We start from the raw sequence: 27,032 nt of genomic DNA, 5'->3' as shown, positions 1-27,032 counted from the left end.
GTGTTCCTGAAGAACTCGCTTGCTTACTTTAGCAGTGTGTTTGGCATTGACACTTCTTTGTTCCTCATGTTGAGAGATGACAGCAATGGATGTAAATGTGGATGCAGCACCAAGAGTCAACTCTTTTCTTAGCTTTCTTGTGCATGAACGAGTGAGACACACAGCTGGCCAAGAAACATCTGAGCAGCCAATTGTTCTATTCCTTTTGGTCCCATAAAATGGGGGGGGACTGTATAAAAAAAAAAAGGCCTGAAATTCCTACACAGATCGCCCGGTATGGATGTAAATACCATCAAATTAAAGCTGACTGTCTGCACTTTAACCTCGTAGTCATCATTTCATTTCAAATCCAATGCTGGAGTACTGGGCCAAAACTGCAAATTGTGTCACTGTCCAAATACTTGGAACAGGGAAGTCTACTGCGTTTTTTTTTTTTATCTGGAGGAATGCTTGGCTCCAAAATATTGTTGCTGCGTTACTCAACTACAGAAAACATGAGGGGAAAATTCTGCTAAGCTGAAAAGAGCTTTAGGAGCTTCAGAGCTGCTGTGTTATCAGAGAAAGAAGAGGAAGTCAGAACTGTGTCATTTGCTGGCATGTTGTATATGCAGGAAAGCACAGAGAACTCGGTCATACCGGGTTATAGCCTGTGTGATAGCAGTGGAGGAATGCAGTCTAGTCAGATTTAACGCACTGATCTCTTTCTTAGAAAGTAGCTTAGAAAAACAATCTTGTCCCATTCAGTTGAGCAGGGCATTTGTTTATAACGTTGTGCTGAGGGACATTGAAAGCAGGGCTGACATGCAGAAGCATAATCGGCCCCTTTATTCTAAATATTGTGAATAAATGAGACCTGTAGCAGTGCCCTGCCCTTCTGTTTGTTCTCTATGCGAACCGGAGAGGTTGGCTTGAGGGTGCATCTGTGTTTCAAGGCCAGTGTTTTGGAAAAGGATGCGTGCGCTATGGGTCTGCAACAGGTAAGATGAGATGGATTGGGTCTGATTGCGGCCAGTGCTGTTGTGGAGAATGTCCATATGTGGACACGCCCTGCGTTATGAGACTGGAAGCAGAGACTGTGGGACGGGGCTTTATTTAGCAGGGGGGGGGGGAATGTCGCTGATGACCCTGTGCTGCGTGAGCGCCAGTTCCTTTGTTTATTCAAATTTAATCTTCAACTTCCGTGCAGCATCTGAGGCCAGTATGAAAATGTCGGTCGAGGTGAGGGAAGCAGCGTCGCACTCGCACTCGCCAGAAAAGTGTTCTTAAACAAATGGTAAAAAGAAAAAAACAGATTTAAATAAATGAGAAACTGAAACATTAGTATATAAAATGCATACCAGTTTCATCATTCAGAGGTTTCATAATGTGTCTCTTGCTGGAGCAGAATACAGTTCTCCATTTGAAGTTTGTTAGGTGTGCTCTGCAGTTGGGCATTTTGCTTGCGTATAATTTTTCTAAATATAAATTGTGCTCATTTTGCTTTGTGAAGAGGGTTGCAAGCACTTTCAATTAAAAAGGAACTTATAAAAAAATAATCATGTCCATCATGACTGAGACCCACTTTATTACATCTCACTGATAAAAGCTGATTGTGGAGTATAGTCGTCCTATTCCCAGACTATGATCCAAGCATAGGAAGGAATTTTTCATTTATAATTTTTTTTTTTTTGTGAGGGACATAGACCACATTTGTTCACTTCCCTCTTTTCATTTGCCATGGATTCCATATCAGAGACTGTTTCCTTTAATGCTGACTCTCTTTGTTTTTGTTCTGGTTTAATTATCCCCCCCCAATGATGCCATTACTTGGTTCATTCGTTCGCATCTTTTTGTTATCTCTAACTTTGTGTACTCACTGATGTCATGGATTTCAGTTGGAGGAAGTCTCGTGGCATTTATAGAATTGCTGATGTGACGTTCCAAGCTCCATTCCTTGTTTCCATGGATTTTCATTCATTGCTTAGAACATTAAAGCTGCACTGAGTCCAGATGGCATTATGTCATCAATATTCACCATGGAAGACTCTATGCTTAAGAACCAATCAACAGGAGGCCGTGCTATACCGGCAAACATTGTGGCCTTTGGGAAAATTTGAATTTGAGACATAAATTATTCCCTTTTGCGAGTCTTTCCAGTTCGGTCCAGTTTTTGTCGTCATGGATTTATGTTGCAATGTATTCTGGAGCCTGACATTTTCAGTCGTCTTTTCCTATCCCTCTTGTTAAAGTTCTTTCAGTTGCTCCATCAAAGACTCGGTTTAGCACAACCCTTTGGCTGACAGAAAAGACAACAGCACACAGCCCGCGCCACAGCGAACCGGTGACTGTGCTCAGGTGTGTCCTTGGGGGATAAGTGTGGGTGGTAACCGTGGTAATCTAAAGGTTCCAGCAGTGATTGGGTGCGTGAGATTATTTGCGCTTGATTATTTCACATTGTGCGTTTGCCTTATCCAAGCCCTTTCTACAGTCCTTGTTTGTACCAGCCGTACTCCTTGGCTCTTACCCAGAAATTCAGGTTAAGTCCTCTGCCTGTGGAGAAACTACAATGCCCCACCTGGGAATTAAGCCCAGGTTACAAGACCTGCCCACTTGATCACTGTGTTACTCTGCCATCTTAAATCCCCATGCCCCATGGGAAAATCTCCATCAGCAAGGAAGTTAAATGGACTTTTTTAACACGGTTCCCAGTCACAGAGAATTTGTCTTTGACCGTCTGAACAGATAACCGGGCGGCAGTGTAGTATAATTGGTAAGGAGTTGGTCTTGTGTCCTGAAGGTCATAGGTTCTATTCCCAGGTAGGACACTGTCGTCATTCCCTTGAGCAAGGTACTTAACCTGCAATGCTTCAGTACATATACCTCGCTGTATAATTGGATACAATGTAAATGCTATGTAAGAAGTTGTGTAAGTTGCTCTGGATAAGAGCATCTGCTAAATGTCTGTAATGTAATGTAATAACCAGTACTCAATATTATTTAACTGGCTCAGTTTAGTGAATGTGCATTGAGTCACATGTTTCTGTAGAGGAACACAGGACCATTGTACATTCTTCTGGTTATAGGTGTAGTGTTAGGTTGGGGGATGAAGTTTGACATGTTGTTATGTCATCCCATTCTTAAAGATACTGCTTTTTTGAGCAGTGGAAGACGAAAGAAGGAACCTGCTTCGTGCTTTTTTTTAACGAAGTGGCTGTTTTTAAACCTGCAGAATCTGGATGGTCATTTAGCCACACGAGTAAAGCTCCTAGGTTCAGTCAAAGATGTAAAGAAGGCTAGCAGACAGTTATTCTGTTTGCTCTCCTTTGTGCTGGAGGGTCTGCAAGCCGACGAGAGGCTTACAGCAGGCCCTCGATGCCCGATTTACACCACAAGACACATTTCATCAGCCTCTGGAACAGTTTTGTGCATCATCCCATCAGCACAGTTCCTGGTACATCCTGCGCAAGTGATTAAGTGTGGTCACGTGTCAGAGATCTGGGCCAGGGTGGTGGGCCAGATGGATTATGACCGGTTAGCATTGTGGCGCGTACAAACATTTCTTTATTACAGAAACAAAATATATAGATTGTAAGCAGCTATGTACTCCTGTTTCCTTATTTTATAGTTATTGCTGATGTGTTTTATGGCTCATTAGAGTAGTTAGTTATTTCTGTAGGAATGGGTTTTTACCACAGGGATAGAGCTGACTGAGTGTGCGCTCACACTGTTCCAAGAAGTGTGCAAGAAATCGAGGACAGAGAATCATCCTTCAGTGATATACTTCTATCTATATTAGATATGCTAGATATATTAGTATGGCACACAGATGCGCACACTCTCTCTCTCACATACATGCACACGCACAAGTGTGTGCTCACAGAAACAGAAGCTTTCTTGCTCTTGCTGTCTCTCTCTCACACACACACACACACACACACACACACACAGTTTCTAGCTTTCAGACTAACTCATTTTATCGTGGGCTGACATGAAAGTCTATAATTGTCTCAACATTGTAGAAGCTTGGTCACCCAATGTTATCAGCCGATCGTCGCCTTGGTGTATCTTAAGAGCTTAAGAGCTGGGCTGAGGATGGGGCAGATTCACCGGATGTTGTACAGGAAGAATCTTCGTGCCCCAAAAACTGCTGTGATGTTTCCCGGAGAGGGACGGTTTGTGGTCCAGCACTGCTCTGAGATCCCTGGCAGGTAAAGAGGCCGCCTGACACTGTGATGCCGTCCCGGGTGAAGGACAGGTCCTGCGAGGGGAGGGGGAAGATTTGGCCAGGCTGTGCTGGCTTGAGACATATAGCATGTAACCCATCAAGTTCTTTTAATGGATGCAACCATTAACCAATAATCGAGTTAGTTGGTGTTAACTTTTTCAGTTTTATTTAACTTTAAAAAAAAAAAATCTCCAGTCCAAAGAATTTTAGTTGTATTTCTATGTATTTAGTTGTTTTTAATGCCAAATTGCCGACAGGCTTACTGATAAATGGGGGGTGAGATAGTGGTGGTCTGAAACCAAAAAAAAATTGACTGAATGATTATCGGCACCAATGTTACACTTCCTGCCTTTATGGATACATCTCAACCATGCAGGCAATGTACATTGTTCTTATCTATTCTGAGAGGAATAGCTAACAACCTGCTTAGGTTAAACGGGCAATGAGAGGAGAGAGAGAGCCAGAACTGTTGGCCAGAACCAATCGCTTGCTGCGGTGCCCACTCACAGGTATGGAATGAGTCTGAAAGGGCAGCTGTGTGGAACATCACATAAGTAAACAGAGTGTTCTGTTGCTTCAGTATGTTTCATAATTAGGATGGTTTGGCTTTGGGTTGACGTTGAGTGAAATAACTAACCTACAGCTGGGAGGCCCACTATATCAGGGGTTCTCAAACTTTTTTTCACCAAGGACCCCTTTTATGGGAGAACATTTTTTCTAGGACCCCCTCACATACCTATCGAACAAATAATTTCATATTTGGCCTATTTGTCACACTCCTGTATAGGCTGTCAGGACTGTACCACCAGCATTGTGTCAGCTTGAGGCAACTTGCTCGCTTTCCACCTTTTTGCATGACCTCTCAGCAATTTGCTTAATATATTTATTGTTAAATGCATATATGTCTGATTCATTTTATGTTTGACTTGTCTTTGTAATTCGGTAAGAACTTTTCATCGATGGGCCTCCCTGTATGTGTGGACTGAGGTGCGATTCGGCTAGTCTAAATCTAGTCTGGCTCTAGAGCGAGTGCTAGATTTCAGAATTTTACTGTCTGTGCTTCGTTCCAAAGGTGGCACAGAGATCTCATTAGCAGTTCATCTACCGAGTGTAAACTAGCTGGAACGTCAGCTCTTGGATATTATTAGGCTACAGTTGTTGTATTGTCTGTTTTATTAAAGAGCCCCTGAGTCTTTTAATGGGAAGTGGACTTGGCTGTTGGGCCTGTTCTTCAGAATCCTTTCATTTTTTTCATATACATATTCCTTACCTATCTGTGAAGCCTAAAACTGAAGCTAGAGCTCCATATACCAAACAGTTATTGAGAAATAATTAACTGATCATCCAAAATGGCCCTTACTGAGGCATGATTTTCAGATGACTATATCTCTGGGAAATTCAGGGATAAGAGTTTCATTCTTTTTGTAAGATTACAAGGACAACCAAAATAAGTTATTCATATGTTAGAAACAAGCTATCTAAAATAATGGTTATGAATGTGCAGGGTTTCCCCCAGAAAAGTTGTTAGGCCGAGCGCGGGCCAGCGACAGACTGATGGCAGCATTAAGGTAGGGCCCTATAGTTTGTGATAACAGAATCACGGACGGAATCGCAGAATTGAGAATTTAGTAAAGCTATAACACCAATTCCATAGGGCCCTACATTAAGTCAGTGCTAAAAGCTGGAGATTTAAAAATATGACTATGTAATGTGAATGTTGTTATAAATAAGTCATTTATTCAACCCACATTTTAAAAAATCAACAACTATTTACAGCATAACAGAGTCTTAGAAAGAATCTGACAACAATACACAGTCTTGGAATGCTGTGTTTTCAACAACAACAAAATAAATTAAATTAAATTAAAATAAATAATATCACTCTACAAAAAACTTGTATTCAAGTCCTGATTGGCTACTGCATCTTACAACATGCCTTGGAATGCTGGGCACATTTACGGGAAACGAGAACCGGTTCCAACTTGTCCTATTCATTGCAATCGTATGCCCCACATGTTTTTACGACAACTGCGCATTGCAAAACAATGACGTAACGCCTTGGGGGAGGCACGGACGCAGGCAGCCTCTCTCAGGTGTTTTGGACGGCAGCTGTCACAACAAATTTGATCCGGGCTGCCAGCCTTGATACATACTGTTGCGATAAAGATTCTAAGACAACTCAGCAATTTCTCTGGATTAACGGGTTATTTTCTAGCCTGAAATGCGAACGTATTACTGAATGGCTACACATGTCATGAAACGTGCAAGTAGCTGGCTGTTGCACTGGATATTAAGTAAATGTTTTTACCAATAAATAATAATAATAAATGCGATTTTATCCATGGAAATAGCTATACAAAAAGGCAAAATAAATGTTGTGGTTGCGATTGCCGTCGTAGATGTCAGAAGGAAATGTCACTGACAACAAAACGTTTGCTCTCTTTGCAGTGGTTTGGGCTGGAAACTAGCTGTAAGAGCGGGATATGCACAACACAGCCTACTGATTGGCTACTGAATCTTACAACAACGTACAGCCTTGGAATGCTGGGAACATTTCAACAACAACAAAATATCTATGTTACTGACTGTTTGGCTAGCTAGCTAAGTTAGCTAAATGACCACGTTGTCGTGCACATCAATGTCATTAAGCTAACGTTATTAATAAACAAGTAAAGTCGTTATTTCGATGGCGATTAATAAGTCATGTAATGTTACAATGTATCGAATATTACACTAATGCTATTAGTTTAGCATTACCTACACTGTTTAAGTTAATATAAAAAGAATTAATACAAGAAGAAAAAGAAACTACTGACAAGATGAAGTGATAACGCAGCTTGTAACGAGGTTAATTAGCCTTCTAAATAAGAAATGGTGGCTTGCTAGGTAACGCTAGCTTGTGATAGTTGGAAGCGTCAAGTGTTGAAAGTCACTATGCACATTGAGAGTAAAGAACACTGATCTCAGACCTGCTGTTTTCCTGTAGTGCGTTCACGTTTAAACCAACAGATGTCGCTGGGGAGCTTTCCAACCGAGCCGCCCCACTGTAACTGTAGTTTAAAAAACATATTAAAAATACATTAAAAAAAAAAAAATTTTCTTAATTCCCCGATGCTTAGGCCCGGCGGGTGGTCATCTTAGGCCCGGCGGGCCGCCAGGCTTGCAATACACTGGCGGAAACCCTGATGTGTATTGGCCATCAGAGTTTGCTTTTCTGGCTCAGTGTTCCAACAGAAAAATTACACTGTTGCAAACTACTTCCCTTAAAAAAACAAACAAAAAAACCCCACAGTTTTTATGCCTCCGCGACGGCACAGCCGTGGCCGGAGTCATTATGTTTCCTGGTTGTCCGTCCGTCTGTCCGTCCCATTCTCGTGAACGCGATATCTCAGGAACGCCTTGAGGGAATTTCTTCATTACATTACATTACATTACAGGCATTTGACAGACGCTCTTATCCAGAGCGACGTACAACAAAGTGTATAACCATAACCAGGAACAAGTATGACGAAACCCCTAGAGAGAAGTACCGGTCCAAGTGCAGGGAACAACCGCATAGTTCAACTTGGACCCTGAAGGTTAAACTGTTTAACACTAACACAAACGAGAACAGCAACAATGCAGTCTATGCAAAAATACAAGCAGTAGTTAAGACAGGTGCATTAACTAAGTCACCTACAAAACAGCTACATAGTTACAACCCTAAGCTTACAGTCATTTACAGGGAGGTAGGGAGGGATGGGGAGAGGTGCAGCCTGAAGGTGAGTCTTCAGTCGTCGCTTGAAGTGGGTCAGTGTCTCAGCTGTTCTGACCTCCACGGGGAGGTCATTCCACCATCGTGGGGCCAGAACAGACAGGAGACGTGTTCGGGAAGCGCAGGTGCGAAGAGGGGGAGGTGCCAGGCGTCCTGAGGTAGCAGAACGGAGGGGTCTGGCTGGCATGTAGGGTTTGAATATCTTGTGGAGGTATGCTGGGGCTGATCCCTTGACTGCTTGGTATGCTAGGACCAATGTTTTAAATTTGATGCAAGCTATAACAGGCAGCCAGTGGAGGGTAGTGAGCAGGGGAGTGACGTGGGAGTGTCTGGGGAGGTTGAAGACCAGACGAGCTGCAGCATTCTGAATGAGTTGCAGGGGTTTGATGGCAGATCCCGGTAGTCCAGCCAGAAGAGAGTTGCAGTAGTCCAGGCGGGATAGTACCATTGCTTGGACCAGGAGCTGGGTTGAGTAGGTGGTGAGAAAGGGGTGGATTCTCCGGATGTTATACAGGAAAAATCTGCATGCCCGGCTTACTGCTGCGATGTTCTTGGAGAGGGACAACCTTTTGTCCATCACCACTCCGAGACCACTTCAAATTTGGCACAAACGTCCACTTGGACTCAAGGATGAACTGATTAGATTTTGGTGGTCAAAGGTCAAGGTCACTGTGACCTCACAATACACATTTTTCCCTTGGCGGAGGCGTACAACCGCGAGGCGGTATTTCTAGTTTAATATAATGTTTTGGGGATCGAACAGAACCTCATTGTACAGGCTTATACTTCTCATGGCGCATACTTGTGAAATGTCACCTTTTTACATGTGTCCAGCAAGTGTATTGCATCGATGTCTTCCATAATCTCGATTGAGAATAAATTGATTTTAAGTGTGAAGGAATTTCATAAGGATGATGAGCAGTGCACATATCAACGTTATATCATTATGCTTTTTTGTGATTGTCATGAGTGTATGATTATGCCCACATACGGTATGACTTTTCATTCTTAAAGATTTCTGTTGATCTCATTTTCATATGTACTACATTCATATCTGAGCCAGAATTTGACTCATTTTGTGTTCTTTGCATTCTATAAATTCGCTCAGATTTTTATTTCATTCATATCCTTACGTACAATCAGAGAAGTGTTAACCCCCCAATTGGTGGCCATTTTGGAACATCTTTAGACTGCATGATTCCATGTCTAAAATTGTTTTATTTATTTTATTACACAAAGACTGTCTGAAGGAAGTATGAAGAAAATTGGAAACGCGTCTGTAAAAGGCCTAAATACTGGTTGACATTTTGATGGAGAGACCCCCTGTGATTATCAGTCCAAGAAAGATAGACAATACAACATGTAGCTACTATGATTGCTCAGCCAGTAGAGTTTAAGACAGCTGAGTGTACTGATTTATTTTGACAAGGTTCTGTTCGTGACAGGTAACTGGACCTAGGGTGAATAGGGCTCATCTCTTCGGTCTTCCCCTAATGGGGGGGGGGGATTCATGAAAGCTTTGCATAACTCCACAAAGATCACGTATTATTTAAAAAGGGTTTGATTGAAGAATGTGCTGTTGCCTTTCACATGCAGATTGGATTGATTATTTTACCTTGACCTTCTTTCATCTTCCATTTTTCACGTTTGAATTCTTTCAAGTTTATTCTATTGGTGAATATTTTCAGGAAATATGCTCAGATAAGATACTATTCGTTTTCCTCAGTGAGGGAAGTCTTTTCACAGTGTACGAAGAGAAACAAAGCATACCCAGCAGAGCGGGAATATTGATAGGACTGTATGCAGCCAGTGTAAACGAAGTGATCGTGATGGAGGCGGTTGCTTATTGTGAACCTTCAATCAGTGCATAAAGGAGGTGAACGTGCTGGCTGTTTTTTTATTTTTTATTATCGTGACGGGAAAGACAATTGCAAGCTTTTCTTTAGCGTTAGCAACAGTCTACGTCCACAGGGCTGTGTATTGAATATGGTAGGCTAAGGTTGTACTCAATTATACGATTTTGGCCTTTCACGGGTTCAGATGCGATTTAGCCCACTTAAAGTCATTCATCCCGGATTTTTCGTGCTTTAATTAAAAAAAAAAAAAAAAAAAACTAATTTTAGACATCCTTCTTACAAGGGAGATCCAGAGTATTTTTAGCTGCGACCGCGGTCGGTCAGTCGGTTCACAAAAGTGTCCCACCCTGTAGTGTCCATAGTTTTTGCCCAGGACGCTGAGATTTGGCATTCGCGCTTGTTATTGGAAAAGTTCCAGAATCACCAATTGTGTTCCAGGTGATGATAGGCAGATGCTCGAAAGGAATCTCCATGAACTTTAGGATCGTGGCTTACAAAGACTGGTAGCGCATTGCGGTTAATATATTTCCACGTGCTTGTTAGAAAATGTAAGTAATTTATATAATGGGAAGAGTCATCTTGATAATTATTTGTAATTATTTCCGGTGAAAACCGGAATCACCGCATCTCTCGTTGTCCTGTTCTGACCCTCCCAGGGTGTCACCTCGCCAGAGCGAGGTTAAGACATGTCACAATGCGGTAATTCCGGTTCCCGGGAGTTTAGTGAGAATGAGTTTTTGGACGATCCTCATTTTTTATCCATCATGGGTTCTAGGTAAAAGTAATAATAGACGGGGGAAGGAAAAAAAAAACCCCAAAGCTTTTTAGCCGCATTATTTCAGGATTTTCTCTGTCTCTGTCTCTCTGTTTGTCTGAAATTGTAAGCATAGGGATATTTTAACATTTCATTTTAAAAGAGAGACTAATAACAAGTAATAATTTAATTATAACATCAACCATTAATAAAAAGGTTGATGTCATGGCTGTATGAAGGGATAACTCATTATCAGTCGAGCTGCATTGCCTTGCAGGTATATGCAGCTGATAGGCGAGGGGCACCACTTAATGGGCAGAAGCCGCAGCAAAGGAACTGAAAGAATCCCGCGTTTAATTTCAGCTCCTTTTCGCGTTTCTCTTAGTTTGTTATTATGGTTACTGCATATTCCCCAGTGGGTAAGAGATTTAACCCTGTTATTGATTTAAAAAGTATTGACAGGAGACTTATTCATTTTGAAAAGTAGATTTTTTAGCGATATCCAGTGCCCTGGTGTCTGACTTGCGGCCACTGCTGAATGGGTACGTGTAGATCGGTAGTAACGAACACCTGGGGAAATTCAATTTAGGAAATTCAGTGTAGGTTTTTATTACCAACGTAATTTGCCACACCTGTCTCTGTTATTCGCTCACCGAGATCTCTGGGTGTTAACGGGGTGTAATCTGTTAGGGTTGGATTGAAAACCTACGAGACTGCAGATCTCCAGGCACAGGGTTGGTTACCGCTGCTGTAGATGGACTATGGTGAATTTACAGGGAACACGACGGGGGTGTGAAACTCCGGACGCAGAGCAACAGTTGCGCGGAATGGCAGATTTGGGCACAGACGCCAACCGGGGAGGTCTAAAAAGTCAATGCAACATTTAGCTATAGCTGTCAGTGTTGTGTTTTTTCGACAATGATTAGGTGTCCGATTGACTGTTGGAGACGCCACAGGTATTGCTCATTGGAATTTTAAGGGAAAGGAGAAGACATAGGTTTACGTTAATTATGTTGCTATGCTTTTTTAAAATGTTAAACTAGATTTATAACCGCGAGACACACGCCTACTGGGTTGTTCAAGTTTCACAGGATGGTTTAGTATTTTTTGTCAGGAGTATGTGCTTAACTTCATCAGTTTATTGTTGAGTGCAATTCTGTATCACCTTAATCTTGATTTTGTGAAATATACCCTGTTCTGACCATTGCCTGCTCTGTCAATTTTTAGGCTGATTCGGTTAGTTTTGTGAATTTGTAACACCAGGCATTTCAAATCTGAATTTTACTTGTGTAGCGTTTTTAATGTGTATTTCTGAAATATATGTTCTTCCTCGGTGGTTATGGAACAAGAATGGAAATCTGAAACATTTCTGCTGGTTACCTTTGGCAGTGTGGTTAAATGGCTAAAATACAGAATTCCGTACAACTAAAATTTAAATGTTATAGTTACGATGCGTCAACCGAATTGTAGGCAGTGGTGGTGGTTGGTGATTTTAAGCAGCTTGAATATTTATCCTCAGTTTTAAGAAGGAAATAATTACACAACTGGGGTACAGTAGTTATAATTCAGTGCACCATTCTCAGTAACCTTGTTTTATTGCTTGTGACTCAGTCTTCCGGTGTCAGTATGTCAATGCAGCCTGCTTATCCAGCCATTTGTTGAGAAATCATGAACAGTCAACAGCGATTAACATTCTGGTGACTGGAACATCTCAATTCGTCATTGTGATTGTTGCTAATAACAGGTTATTGCATGTTGTTTCACAGAACAGTGCGAATCGAAGGGAACAGTTTTTCCTTTTTGCCTTTTTAAATTGTATTCAGTGGCATTCATGATATCAGTAAAATGTGACAGATTTTTTTTTTTTAAAGCTCAGAATGATTTGGATGCATAACACATGGGCACTATGCTTAAAGCTGAATATCGTGACGTGCTGGTTATTTATTGTATTAATAGCGTGCATTGTGATCCTGCTGTCCCAGTGATTGGCATTTTGTTTGCAATTTTATTGAGTGCGTTGTGTAGGCTACTTATTTTGCAACTGATGATGCTTCTGACCATTTAATTAATTTCATCATTTTCTTCAAAGGTATTACAACTGGTTTTCCATTACATAACTAATCAGGCTACGAACTTAATTACCACAGCCAATTGACATGTGTTCAGCTAAGGAGGTTGCAGGAAACACTTAACGGATTTCCAGCTAAATTACAAGCCGAAAAAAAATGCGGTTTTCGAAAATGTGGGGCCGTGGTTACGAGCAGCCTAGTGATAGTGCTGAAAGGGGAAGCCGCAGACCCGGGCGAGCGGAATTCCTCAACGCAGGTAATCCGGCTTCGCCCCGTGGCCCCATTTGGACGGGCTCCCCACAGACTGCGGGCCGAGGGCTCCTGAGACGTGGCTCCCGCCAGAGACGCTGTTTAGTCTGGGAAATAATGACTGGTCCGGTCGCGGGGCCGTAATTGATCGCTGTCACTGGAGCGGCAGGCTCGTTCTTCGCAGAATTACGGTTGCGTGGAAGTGTTTGGCATTGCAGCAAACGGAGCCGAGCGCATTGAAGCAATTCCAGGAAGGAGACCAGGTCCGGATGCGGGCTTCGTCCGTGACCGTAATCCGGACATTACCCAATACCGTTAGTGGAACAGTGAAATACAGATATTGAACGGTTGCGCAGACGGGTTGATTAACAATTACAAAGCCATTTAGTTAGCAATGACAACGAGAAAAGTTTAGTGGTGGTGGTGGCAGACCTGAAATGTAAATAATACCGTTGCTCCCATTGGTCCACGGGGAGGCTGGCAGCTTTATTTATTAATCTTATTGGTCCGTTTTTGTGGGTCCGGTCCTAAGTCTGTAGCGCTTGCTGCATTATTTAGAACCACTTAACACCAGTGCACCTCCTGAGCTCTGACTCGCAAAGAGCATTAAAATGCGACGTCATGCCCTGCCTGGGTTAACGTATGGGAACCACTCATTGGAAGCACGAACCCACTTTGACTGGCACCCTTAAAAGAAAAACAATAAATGAATAAAAATGTATTTAACCCTTTATCGTGTGATGTTTTGTGATTCAAAAGTTACTTAACTGATTCTACTGCTGATGTACCCATCCATACTGGCAATTGAAAGCAAAGAAGTTCTGACTTTTGAATTCTGAAAAAAAAAAAAACATTCAAAAACACACAGCCTACTCTTAAAGTGGTTATGTATTATCCAAATATAAATATTAAATAATGATATATATATATATTAATTAATTCAGATCCTTGTCATAGCTCCCCCCAGCATGAAATCTCCGGTCTAATGTGGTGGACTGTTGTGTGGTGTACAGTCACACAAGGCATAGCTGAAAACAATGGGACAGTATACAGCAAGGACAGACTTTGTGTGCTGAGTAGGCAGAAGCTGAGGCTCTGGATGTTCTAGTGTAGCATTTGATTTGCGAATACTCCCCACAGCGTGTTCTGCACGTTCAGTGATATTGGAGATACCAAGAGAGGACAGTTGTGCGAAGGTTTTACAAAGGCATCGGCCCAGAAGGAGGGTGTGGATTCCCCACAGGATGACGCCATTGTCTGGTGTAGTGGTTCATTTGAACATAATTTGTTTCAGTATTTGTATGTTTTTTTTGTTTTTTTTTGTTTGTTTTTGCCTACAGTGCCCCATGGCAACCAGCGTTGTGGGTATGTTGATTCCCGAGTGTATGCCACAGCCACAATAGCAGCCCAGGCTGCTTGGCTTGGTGTCACCGGCAGAGATGTAAAGGGAATTTGGTCTAAAAAGGACATTAAGTGTCAGTATGAAAAGAGTCTGCAGTTACTCAGCGTGACCTCCCCGGTGTTTTTTTTCTAACACGCGGCTATCCAGCTGACGGTTTACTTTTGAGGATTGTTTAATCCGCATTTCCAAGTTTCACACATCACTGCAATGCGTCAACGTTAGAGGAGTGCTAGGTTTGTTCACATGTGAGCATTTCACGTGTTTTACAACATGAACACGGTGTTGCCCTTGGTGTTTTTGAGGGTGGGGAAAGAGCATTGGAAGTAAAACAAGTGAACAGTTTAAAAGGAAAAAAAACACCTCTTCATTCAGTATCTTGAGTTTGAGAAAAGGAAGGTTATGACACGCGGTTGTGAAAGCTTTGCATTCCGAGATAAGGTTAAACGGCTTATCCAGCTTTGGCGTGAATTTGGCCGTGAACCTCGCCTGAGTGAATCCGACTGGCCTCGTTAGCATCTGGATTCCTTGCGCCCTTCTCAAGATCACAGCCTTACAAGGTAATCTGCCAAAAAGCCCGTAATGATGTGCACTTTGTATTGGGGTATCCTGCAGTAGTTGTTCCTCTTGCATTTTTTGTGATGGGCTGTCCTTTGTCAGTTATAGTTATGATTTTGTTTCTCATGATAACATGCTTCCTTCATAAGGAAGTCTCCTCCTGGCAGTTTTTTTAAATAACTAAAATATGAGGCTAACTTTCATACTAGGCTTTCACAATGGCAAATACTTCAACCCTATATTTATGTTCTGCCTCCCAGAATTACAAAAAATAACACATCCTTTCATTTTTCCTTCACTTCACCAATTCTGAAAGTGCCACACCTCTTCATTTACCCTGAGATCTGTGTTTGTTTTTTTTTAGTTTAAAAAAAAAAGAAAAAAAAGAGGCATTTATTAAAGCGAGAACTTGGGGAAGTACGGGACTGTACGGAGTGGGTTTCCCCCCGCGCATGTTTACAGTTGTAGCCAAGCCAAGAGCAGCACTGGGGGTTGTTGACGGTAACAGAGGAGGTGGATGAATGCTTGGTACTTGGCAGCAACGTGAATGCACTGCTTATGCTCGTATATTCGCCCCCACCCCACTGAAAGGTCTTTTTATCTCTCTCCCCCCCTCCCCATTCTCTCTCTTTTCTCTCATCTTCCATCTATATCTGTCACTCTTCCCTGCTGGTTCCTCTCACTCCCCCCATTTTCGATATTGAAAAGGAGACCAGAGCTCAGCGCTGTTGGAAGTGCTTGAGATTCAAAGAGTGTGCTGTATAGCAGGACTGCCAGGTTGCTTTATTCTTTCCTTGAGTGTTTTCTGTTTGTGTTCTTAAGGTGGCCTGTGAAACACGGGGAATATAAAGGCTAGTTTTGTCACGTTGTGAGAAATATGCCTCGAACCTGAACGAAATCTGTAAAGATGTATGGTAGTAAACCCTGTCTGAGGTGCACCTTAGTTTCTCTAACTCAGAACTGGCACCTTGAGGGCACTCTTCTTATACTTATCAGTGGTGCCCAGCAGTGAAAATTTCAAAAGGTGGCAGGTTATGGATGGAGCCCAGTGATCATCAGTACAGCAGACTGGCACCTCTGCATTTCGCCATGTGGTGGTATTAGTCCCTCATCTTTCCCTGACTCCTTGTCTGTCTTGCTCTCTTTGTTCTGTTTTTCCATTCAAGTCAACTTTTGCTTTATTGGCATGACCAAGAAACATTTGTGATGCCCAAGCACACTAAAAAAAAAACGCTATACAAAACCCAAGCTATTCAAGTAATTATAACTGTGGACACAGAGGGATTCTACAGTCTAAAAGAAAGAAAATAGAAAATGGGAAAGAAAGATGTGGCAGTCTGCATTCTTCACTTCACTGAGCAGTAAAACCATCAAAGTAATTCATATAATAAAACCTAAAAAATAAAAATCAGATTCTCTCGCCCACCTTCTTTCCGTTTGTGACAGGCTGTTTTATATTTCACGGGCGGCATAGCACAGCTTCTTTCTTCCACAAGACAGGATGGACAGTTTTTTGTGCGAGGGACACGGGATGAATTTATGTTATAGAAATGGTTTCTGTGACGGTTCACGGTCTGCTGCGTGGTACCCTGAGGCTGATTTCGCACCGCGCCTCTGTGGTGCGGCGTAGGAGCCTGACCGCTCCCCTCCTCTCTTCCCCGCAGGATGAAAATGCGACGGCACAGGGTGTTCTTGCTTTGCACAGTGGGCCTGTGCGTCATCTCCTTCCTGCACTACTACAAGGCCCTGCACTACGTCTCCCTGCTGAGGGAGCTCTCCGCTCCCTACCCCAACATCCAGTCCTTCATCATGGTCACCGGGTTCTTCTGGAAGGAGCGGGCCACCCCCCTGGCCGGCGCCCCCCCGGAGGAGGGCCCGCCCCTGGCCATGCGGCCCTCCAACACCGGGGCCCGGGATCCCGAGGTCGTGGAGAGTCAGCGGGCGCCAGAGTTGAATCTCGGGGAAGGGTTGGGGGTCCCCCACCCATGGAAGAGGCCAGAAGAACCACAGCAGAGAGAGGTGGAAGCCACTGAGGTGATTGGCTGTGCTCATCTTGTCCTTGAATGTACTACCAATGTATTGTTTATGGATATAACAGTGAACTTTCTCTGTGTCTTGTGTTTTTTAAATGCAGGAACTGGAGGTTAAGGAGGTGTTGCTGGACCCAAAACTCAATGTAAATCCCTGGTACCCCAGCGATCTGCACCACATGAGGCCTGATCGAAAGGACAGCCCCCCGACAGCCGCCCTCTCGGATCCTGAAAGGCTCCTCGGGGACCTCCACCAGCGGAGCTTCCTGCTCCGCGACGACCCCACTCCCTACTTCGCGCGCACGAGAGCCGGGGCCCGGTGCTTCCGGCAGGGGACGGAAACGGCGCCCCCCAGGGACGATCCGGGGAAAGGCGGTGTGACGGCGGCGAGCCAGAGGAAGATCTTGGAGGTCCAGGAGGGGGTGAACCCAGCGGTGTCCAAACCCAAGAGGGGCAAACGTCTCGTAAAGTGCGTGTGTCGCCCGGGCTGGCATGGCCCCTACTGCGGCGTGCCCACCATGGTGCACCACTCCAACCTGCCCACTAAAGAGAGGCTGATGCCCAGGGAGGTGCCTCGCAGGATAATCAACGCCATCAACGTCAACCACGAGTTCGACCTCCTCCACGTCCGGTTCCGCGAGCTGGCCCAGGCTGTGGACCTCTTCCTGGTGTGCGAGTCCAACTTCACGGCCTACGGCGAGGGCCGTTCCCTGCAGTTCCTGCGCCGCCTCCTCAACGGGACCTACGACTACGTGAGGCACAAGATTCTCTACGTCTTCCTGGACCACTTCCCCGAAGGCGGCCGGCAGGACGGCTGGATCGCCGACGACTACCTGCGCACCTTCCTGACCCGCAACGGAATGTCCCGGGTGGTGGGGTTGCGCCCCGACGACGTCTTCATCATAAACGACGCCGACGAGATCCCCGCGCAGGAGGGCGTCCTCTTCCTCAAGCTCTTCGACGGCTGGACGGAGCCCTTCGCCATTCACATGCGCAAGTCCCTCTACGGATTCTTCTGGAAGCAGCTGGGCTCCCTGGAGGTGGTGTCCGGGTGCACGGTGGGCATGCTGGCCGGCGTCTACGACAGCGACGGCATCAAGCTGCGACGGAGGGAGTACTACACCATGCCGGGCTTCCGGAAGTACGAGAACGACACGGGCCACATCCTGGTGCAGTGGTCTATCGGGAGCCCCTTCCACTTTGCCGGCTGGCACTGCTCCTGGTGCTTCAGCCCGGAGGGCATCCTCCTCAAGCTGGTCTCGGCCCAGAACGGGGACTTCCCCCGCTGGGGGGACTACGAGGACAAGCGCGACCTCAACTACATCCGGGAGCTGATCCGAACTGGGGGTTGGTTTGACGGGTCGGTGCAGGAGTACCCCCCGTCGGACCCCAAGGAGCACATGTACGCCCCCAAGTACATGTTCGACAACTACAAGCACTACCAGTACTTGCTGGAGAACCCATACACTCGGCCGGAGAAGCCAAATGTAGAGTAGTAACTCCGAGCAGGCTGGAGATGAGAAGGGAGGTGTTTTTTTTGACAGGGGGACAGGTTCCAGCTTCTAGTGTTGGGGGGGGGGGGGGGTAAACGGACCACTGGCTATTTATTATTCCCCCGTGTCGTCAGTTTAAACTCCTTTCCTGTCCACTGGCCACCCCATTCCTCAGATTGACAGGAGAGAGACTGGGTGGAAGGACAGCTGTGGGACACAGAGTTGGGGGACGAAACAGCGCAGTCGTGGAGCCCTGTGAAGTTTCAGTGTTGTTTTGTTTCTCTTTGATTTCCCTGCTCACTTCGTTCCACCAGAATGGGGCTTGTGCAGCTCGGGCGGCCCTTCTTTTGTTTTTTTTCTTTCTCTTTCCTGTTTGTCTTTCACTTCCCAATTCCTCCCACATGCGAGTTAAAAGTGAGGTCCACTGCGAATTTGTGCTTTTATTAACTTGCGGTTTTTTTTTTCTTCTGACAAGCAGACTCAACCGCCTCCCCCCCCCCACCCACACGCTCGCCCCTCCAGCGAACTCTTTCTCAGAGCTCGATGGTGAAGTTTTTTTTTTTTTTTGTTTTTTAATAGCAATGCGGAGACAAAGGGAAAATGGCCAGCAGTGCCGCGTAGTAGAGGTCCTTCTGCTCATCCATCGTTCTCCGCGTGAGAATCTGCTGATACGATGAACCCCCCCGTGAGGGGGTAATACGAGCCCGCGGAGGTGTGCTGTGCCATGGCCATTTATACTGCAATCCAGCCATTCTGCAGTGGGCTGCTTCATGTCCGAATACAGCAGGTCGTGCTGGGGGGGGGGGGGGTGGTGTTTGGGGCGAGGAGGGGAAGGGGCGTGGAGTCTGTTTCAGGCAGATCTAACCTGCGTACTGCGACAGCATTCAGAATGTTTTCATAAATTCCTGCAGAGGGAAAGCCGAGAGGAAGGACAGCCCCAGCACTCAAATGACCTGCTGTATCTGCAGCGGCATGAAGTAGACTGCGTTTCCATGACAGCTTGCGAGGCGGGGGGTGTGGGCGGCCGGCCGGCGGGCGAGGGGGTTGTTTGGGAGGGAAGGAAAGGAAGTGGGTGGAACCATTTCAAGCGAGTAAGTTCAAGTTAGGTCAAACGGGCCTTTGGAGGCAGTCTAGGAAACGTGGAGGGCCTCAGAAACCCAGCGGGTTCTGCGTAGTGCTGAGAACTGGCCACCAAGCTTTAGGGAAGGGGGGAGGGTTTAAGAGCAACAAAGACGACGAAAATTGGGAAGTGGGGGCCGAGGTAAAAATGAGTTTGAGATTCTGCCTAATTACCATTGAAGGTGGAACACAATGCCCCCCCCCCCCATCACCACCCCCGCCCACCTCTTTTGTGACCTACGCCTCAGATCATTCTGTATTTAGTTGCCAAAAAATGGAAGATGAGGTTTTTTTTCCTTTCTCTTTTTGTTAAAGAAGTTAAAAAGGCTGTTCCCTGTTGGCAGACAATGGTGCTTGATCCTGGATGCGCCCGGTCATGTTCGGGTTTGAAAGGGTGCGGAGGCCCCTCCTGGCTTAGGCCCTACGGGCGTGAGGTGGCTATTTTTAAGGCTACGTTTTTGCCCTTTGATTTTAGGGCTTGGCGTCGCTGGCCTGGTGCCATGAAGGGCGGGGTTGCGTACCTGAGCGCGAGCATGCCCCGTTTATTATCCTTGGAAACCGTGTGACACTGATGCTCGGCAACAGCAAGTCCACGCCTTCAAAAATCTGAATCCCCTCGGTGTTTATGTGTTTCGTGGTGCGACAGGGTGGCCAGTTTCCTTTGAAACATGACTCAGTGAGTCACTTAAAAAAAAAATGAAAACAAAATAGGTCCAGATTGATTTTTGAAAACAGCTTAAGTTAGAGGAGGGCAGCCATTAAATGTAGCCTAGCTAAATTTTTCTCTTGTGCAAGCCGTTGTGCCGGTAGCTGTCTTCCTGAGGGGTGGCAGTTGGGCCATAAGGCTAATGCTGTGAGTTACCACGGCTGCAGCTGAACAGAGCTTTCACATCTCTGCTTTCCTGCCACTGGGTTCGGATCCAATCCTGTATCTAAGGAACATTCCTAGAGTGGGGCCTGAAAAATAAGTAAAAAATTAAATTAAATCAATCTGCTAAGGTAAAATTAAATCAATCTGCAGAGGTAGAATGGGCATGTACTAGCATAAGAGGAAGTCTACTGACGTCTGTGCAAATGAAAGGACTCCCAAAGAGGAAATGGCCTTAACCCTGTGTTATGCTGCCCTAGGTGGAGTCAAGGTGAATGCTTTCTTCACAACAAAAAACTTGTGCAGCTTGGGAGTTCAGATTATTGAGTAATATTAAAAGCGTGTAAATGATTACATGGCCGCAGTGCCCCTGACTTTTACTGGCCAGTGTAGAACCCCGCTCCCTTCACAACGTGGTCAAAGAGCTGCCCTTTAAGTGATTTACCGACTGCCCTAGCCCAACTGATGCAACTGCGCTCCAAAACAACACAAGTGTGTAACAGCTTTTCAAACGAAAGCTGTTAAAAAAGCCATGGCAGCGGTGCATAGATGTCAATAGCAGCGCTGGAGCAAGTGCTAATATCATAATGAACTCAAATGGAACTGTGTTAAAGAGTGGAGTTCCAAAATTTTGTCACAAAGCTAAGTTTGGTAAACTGCCATACCTTGTTGTACACGAATGACGCCCGTGCACTAATTAATGCACTGTTGAACTTGAAACACTTTTTAAAACCGCGCTCTTGCCAAAAAAAAATAAAAAAATAAAAACGGTAATTCTCAAGAAAAAGCTTCAGATGAACAAGGATGCCGTTATGTCCCGATACAAATGTGGGCCACTGTATCAAGTTCTTTAGTGTGCCGCAGGGAACAGTACCATTTCTGAGGTCGCTATTCGTGCCACTTTCTGCATTTTGAGATTTTATTTTTTTTCTTTCATTTTTTTTGTAATGCAGCACTGAGAAGATTTTTTATTATTATTATTTTTTTATTAACTTATTGTTGACCTATGGATTACTTATAGCTCACGGTGTGAAATGCCTTCAAGCGCTTGGCGGCAGGCGGTGGCCCGGTTCGGCGGCCTGTCCGATCGATGCTCTCTGAAAAGAATCACTGGAGTGGCGAAGGCAGGGCTCTGAAGGACCCCTGTACAGTTTTTCTCCTTTTCTTACTCGTCCTCTTCGTTTGCCTGTGCGTTTATTCGTGTGTGTGTGTGTGTGTGTGTGTTTGCTTGTGTGCAATGTTATGCTGTTTATGTTATCATTCTAATTTATTGTTCTGTTCCTGAATTTCCTGAAAAAAAAAAAGGGAAAGAAAATCTAAAATATAACCTTGCGGATGAGAAGTGAACAAACCCGATGCAAGAGGAAGGCTGTGTTCATACACTTAAAGCTTTATTCAGTCTGCATCAGGCGAGACATAGGCTGCAGTTAAATTATGTTTCATGCTAACGGTATCTCATATAATGGTATGATGGTTACCCTATCCCACTTAAACGTGCCCCTGGTATACTTTGGCCCAAAAATCTCCAGTTTACCAAAGTTTACGTACATTTAAATGTGGAGCTTGAAATTGAATGAAACTTTTTTTTTTCCTGGAAGAAGCAGCCCCAGTATATGAAACTCTTAGAAGGCATATAGCATGTAAACAAGGCATGTGTTCAGACACGCCAAGCGCTCACCGAGACCGTGGCCCTCGCAAGAAAGATTTACGAATGCATTGCACGTCCAACCAAACACTTTCCCTGGGTTCCATTGTCTTGCCGAACTTTCCTCTGTGGATTTTTTTCAGCTGTGCGTGTTACGCCCATTAACTGTATACCAAACAAGCTTTTGTGAGCAGCTTATGTCTATGATACGTGTATCCATTAACCAAACATTATCCATCCATATATTTGTTATTTTGCTGGTGTAGCAGTGGTCTGTAAATTACATGTTTCCTTGCATTTCATAATAATAATAATAATAATAATAATAATTTCTGAATATAAAATGTCTGCGGCCCATGAAGGAATGTCCAGTGTTGCGGTGTAAAAACATGGTGTGAAGTGGCCCGTTCTCTCCACATTGGACACAAACCGTGGCATTCGTACAGGGTTTGAATGGGAACAAAGCCTGCACTCTTACTGGAGGTTTTTGAGGAGCCAGCACAGCATGGCACACACTCTGCGTTTCCCGCAGGGAAGTCGGGAGAAGTTCCTGTCCCTGATGCACCACAAATGAAAAATAAAAAATTATTTTTAGCCCTAAACACCAATTCTACCCGCAGTGTGTGACGGCAGTCATCACTTCTGCTTCTCACCGAATCTCGAGTGAAGTTGAGAGTATCGTCGTTGTGTAACAGACGCGCGGGGAGTGTCCTCCCTTCGAATTGCGTATGTACTGTCACACGTGAGGGTTTGCGCATGACAAAGTACAGTCGGTCAGAAACAGGAGGGAATTATGGGTAGTCTTTTTTTTTTTTCGTGCAGCTTTGGACATACGGCAAACATAGTCAGGAGATGTAGTAAGTTCAGCAGCCATTAACTCCGCCTCTGTCCCCGCCCACACACTTGCCGGGCCGGAGTGATTTTGGCCCCCCGGCAGCGTGGCCGTCTCTGAGCTGGAGTGGCATCGGCCCTTCCCTGGGTCAGGTGTCCGCGCGCTGGGCTGCAGCAGGGCCCGTCACAGGGGCAGTGTTTCTTGTTGCTCCGGGTGACAGATGGACCCTCGCTGGGCTCCCGGGTTCTCCTGCGTGGGCTTTCCAGCAGAACAGCTGCTCCTTCTCCAGCTCGCTAACGCTGCTCACTGCTCTCTGGTGTGTCTGACCCAGAGTGTGCTAATTAAGTACAAGCCCATTGACTGGGGGGGCCTCTATTGCCTGGCCTGGCTTAACCCCTCCTCACCCCCCCCCAAAAAAAAAAAAAAAATATGATATAGCCTACCTGAAATTGGAGAGTGTCAAGCAGTAGTAGTAGCAAACATTCACTGTGTCTGGCCTTTATAGCCTACATGCTAAGGTAAATTATTATTTTTTGGTTATTACATTGTTGTGAGTCAGGGTCAGCGTGGTTGTTTTTGGACCTGTGTGTTTGGTACCCAGTAAGGCTGTTTGGTGGACTGCTGGTGCTTACACAAGGGAAGGGGGGGGGTTTGATCTGTTTGTTGTTATTTTCATGATGTTCCCCCCCCCCCCCTTTGTCTGCCAGCTTCTTTCATCTAATTGTAGTTTGGAAAGGCTCCATATGACCCCCTCCCCCCTCCCCCCTCCACCCACTCATTGTGTCACAAACCACTAACACGCACTTGCGTCTCCAGGGGTAGAGGATTCTGGGAAGAGCCACCCTTTACCAAATTGTCTTTGAGCTCCTTTCCAAGAATCCCACTGATTCATCTCAAGTGTTTGCGGTTGTTTCGCTCTCGCTCGCTGCCTCCACGGCCAATTATGAAGACCCCTGCTGATGAAACCGTGTGGGCAAGATATATATATAGGTCAGAGTTATCCTTCTGCCATGATGGAGAAGTTCGTGCAACAGTCTGGAACTGCACAATCTGTGATTAATGTCCCAGGCTCGGAGCTCAGTCACGTTGTCGGTGAGAATACCGTAATTGATTTTCTCTGTTGGGGCCTTTTGAAACAGGCCCTTGTGTTTGGATGTTCGACAGAAGGGCTGTTCACCCAATTTGAGCTGGGCAGGAGCCCAAGCCAGAGGCAGGCGGAAACACTGAGAGTTCGGTCGCCGGTCAAAACCATTTCAACTTGATTTTGGAAAAAGAATTTAAATTCAATTTGTGAATTGAAAAATCCACATGGAACAAATGGGGGGAATTTTTAAGTTCATGAATTAAATGTCAGTTCATTTTCGGAATGGACTGAATTGAAGGTTGACCCCAACCCTGACTGAGAGGTGAGTGCGGTTTCTCCCGTGGTGTTGGGCTTATAGTGGCGTTTCTGCGCTTCGTTGGTGCGGTTCAGATGTTTTGACTGGTTTCTTAGCATTAGTCATGCTGAACCATATCGTCACTTATTAACTGTAACGGAAAGGCACTCGCGTACGCCGGTCATGCGGTTCAAGGCAGGTCGAGGCGTATAGTTCACAGCATTTTTGAGGGGAACAGGAAGGGCTTCTGGCATTCATTTACAGCATCCTTTTCATACTTCAGCAGAACTGCAGTGCTGACTCATGGTCCACTACATCGAGTGACAGGGAGCACCATGGTGCTGTGATGCCAGAACTTGGCCACTAGGGGGAATGCTACCTCTCATTCAGTTACATTACATTCGTCTAGCAGGCGCTCTTACCCAGAGCACCTTGCAATATAGGAGGAAACAGAAGTGCATTCACTGGATTACAGTGAGCTACGGTGCCAGACTTAGCTAACAACACTCCCAGACCAACGTGCGAAAAATGCAACAGCACAACAGTACTAGCGTGTTAACTATGCTAACGAAGACCCAAAGTACAAATTCAAAATGCATTCACAACAAGATGAGAAGCCTAAAACTATAAACAATATAACCTAAACCATAAAAAAACCAATAACTTAAATTTGTATGAAAGGAGGTAGGTATTATGGGATGGGAGGGGGGCCAAAATACAGTCTGAGGTGCATCGTCAGTCTACATCGGAAGACTTCCAGTGATTTTGCTGTCCTGGTAAATTTGGGGAAGCTCATTCCACCCCTGTGGGGCCAGTCCAGGCAGGCGTCGTGGCTGGGAGAAGCGACCGCACGGGGAGGGGAAAGCCGGTCACCTCCGGGCGGGGTTTGGGATTTGAAGATTGGCGGCGTGGCGGAGCTTCCAGACTGGATGCAGGCTGACATGGGGCCCGCCGTCGGAGGGAGCTGAGCAGGGGTGTGACCCACGCACACTCGGGAAGACCGAGTTCGGGGACGTGGCACCGTTCCGCGTTGGCCGGAGAGGTTTGCATGCGAGCAGAGTGTCCTGAAACCCTGGACGCGCAGAGACGGGCAGGAGGCGGTTAAGATAAGCGGGGTTTTTTAAGGACAGAGGGGGAAGTCGGGCCCTTGGAGCGTGGTGACAGGATATGAGCCATCGCTTTATCTGCTGCGGCTGCGGTAACAGCTGCCGTAAAGTCTCCCGGCGTCTGAGCCTGCCCTCCAGCCACCCGCCCCCCCGCCGCCCCCTGCTCCCCCGCCCCCTGCCCCAGGCTCTGTGCCTGTCTTTCACACTGCTGCAAATCTGCCCCGCTCCACAGTGATTCATGTGGAAGGGACCCCCAGAGGTGTCAGGCCAGCAGGTGGTTACGGCCAGGGCTGGAGCGATTCCTGCCAGCCATTCTGCCGATTCCATTCCCCTGTCCGTTTAGAGCGTTCCAGATGAACAGCCACTGCCCCCTCCGCCCCCCGCCCCCCAGCCCGCCATGTCCCCCCGTGCTTCACTCAGACCCTGCTGCCCTTTAAATGCTCGACTAGCACCTCCAGCTCTGGCGCCTGCCCAGCTCCATAACTGTGTGGCGGTTCGAAATGTTACCGGAACGGTAAATAATTTACACAGTCCTTCATCAGGTGTGTGTTTGGCAAGGACGACAAAATGTATTATTTTTTTATTTTTTATTTTTTTTAATCCCTACCTGGGGGGAGTCCTGTACATGGGTGGGGGTCCCTTCAGACTGCGCTCACATGCTTTCCCAATCCCGGTGGGGTGCCTGGATACGCAGTAAACGAGCGGAAACGCTCCGTGATCACAGACACCTGCTGGCACCCCCACGGCGCGCCGCTCCACCCCCCCAGTTAAACCGACGGTGATGAATTCCTAATTTAGTCTCCTCCACTTCCTTTTTTTTTTAAACATTTTTTTTTGGAGGGGTTGGTGTTAAAGAGGGACAGGTGGACCCAGTCTAGTTCTGTCACTTGACTGCCGTTGTGTTACTGTCGTTGTGTTTTCGTCGTCAGTGCCTGGGCGTTTGTGGCCAAACCCGCGGTGCCTGTGATTGTGCCAGTGTTTTTAAAAACAGCCGCTGTAGCCCCTGCGCCCGAGGAGAGGTTTACGAAAATGTTCATTTGGAAGAAACCTGTAAAAAGGATTTTTTTTTTTTCTTCTGTTAACATGGAAGAGTGTACATTTATGAATCTGAATATAGAAAAAAAATACATCTGTTTTGTATATGAATGGCTGTATGTTAACCTTGAACATCAACAGAAAATGATTCTATGACAAAGAAATATAATAAATTAATTTAAAAATAAAATCCAAAAAGTATTCTTGACTTTTTAAGGTTTTGTGTCCAACTTCCTGTTTTGAGTTGCCTGTGAATGTTTAAAATTGCATCTGTTAGCAACCTCTTCCTGAACGTTTTTTTCCTGAACACAAAGGAATTAGTTAGAAACATGGCACAAGGCCATTTTAATTTCTCCACTGCATTATTACGAAGCCGGCATTTGGGAATTACATGAGTGGGCGGCACTACTCCTCTTTTCCACTTCACTCTTTCCCTCTTTCCCGGTATCTCATAGTTAATGGATTTGCCTTTGCAGTGGCAGTAAATCTGTCTTCTCTCAGGCAGAGCGTGTTTCCGCAAAGGTGCATGATACCAGCACAGAAGTCCTGAAGAGTGCTGTATATGGTTCATTGGTTTCAGAGAGACTGACTTGTGATGAAACAGAGGGCTGTTTGGTGACCATTGTAAGATTGTAAGAGAGGGCGCTGCAGACCGCAGTGTTCCAAGTTTGTTCACTAGATG

At 45.6% G+C, this 27,032-nt stretch overlaps 1 protein-coding gene across 2 annotated transcripts in view; it reads left to right on the top strand.

The window, feature by feature from the left end:
• Positions 1 to 21,668, top strand: part of mgat3b (beta-1,4-mannosyl-glycoprotein 4-beta-N-acetylglucosaminyltransferase b) — a 37,214-nt gene extending 15,546 nt beyond the window's left edge. The window contains exons 1-3 of one of the 2 annotated variants that reach the window (XM_064323739.1): positions 11,149 to 11,524; positions 16,508 to 16,877; positions 16,978 to 21,668. In XM_064323739.1, coding sequence (XP_064179809.1) covers positions 11,487 to 11,524; positions 16,508 to 16,877; positions 16,978 to 18,369 — 1,800 coding nt within the window. In that variant the 5' untranslated portion in view covers positions 11,149 to 11,486 and the 3' untranslated portion in view covers positions 18,370 to 21,668. Of the gene's footprint in view, positions 1 to 11,148; positions 11,525 to 16,507; positions 16,878 to 16,977 lie in introns of those variants that run through there. The other variant, XM_064323740.1, reaches the window with a different exon arrangement.
• Positions 21,669 to 27,032: the final 5,364 nt, after the last annotated feature.

Source organism: Anguilla rostrata, chromosome 2 (assembly GCF_018555375.3).
Source record: "Anguilla rostrata isolate EN2019 chromosome 2, ASM1855537v3, whole genome shotgun sequence".
In the NCBI taxonomy this organism is placed as follows: domain Eukaryota; kingdom Metazoa; phylum Chordata; class Actinopteri; order Anguilliformes; family Anguillidae; genus Anguilla; species Anguilla rostrata.
The sequence above is the reverse complement of the archived record's forward strand: the minus strand, read 5'-3'. Positions and strand labels throughout refer to the sequence as shown.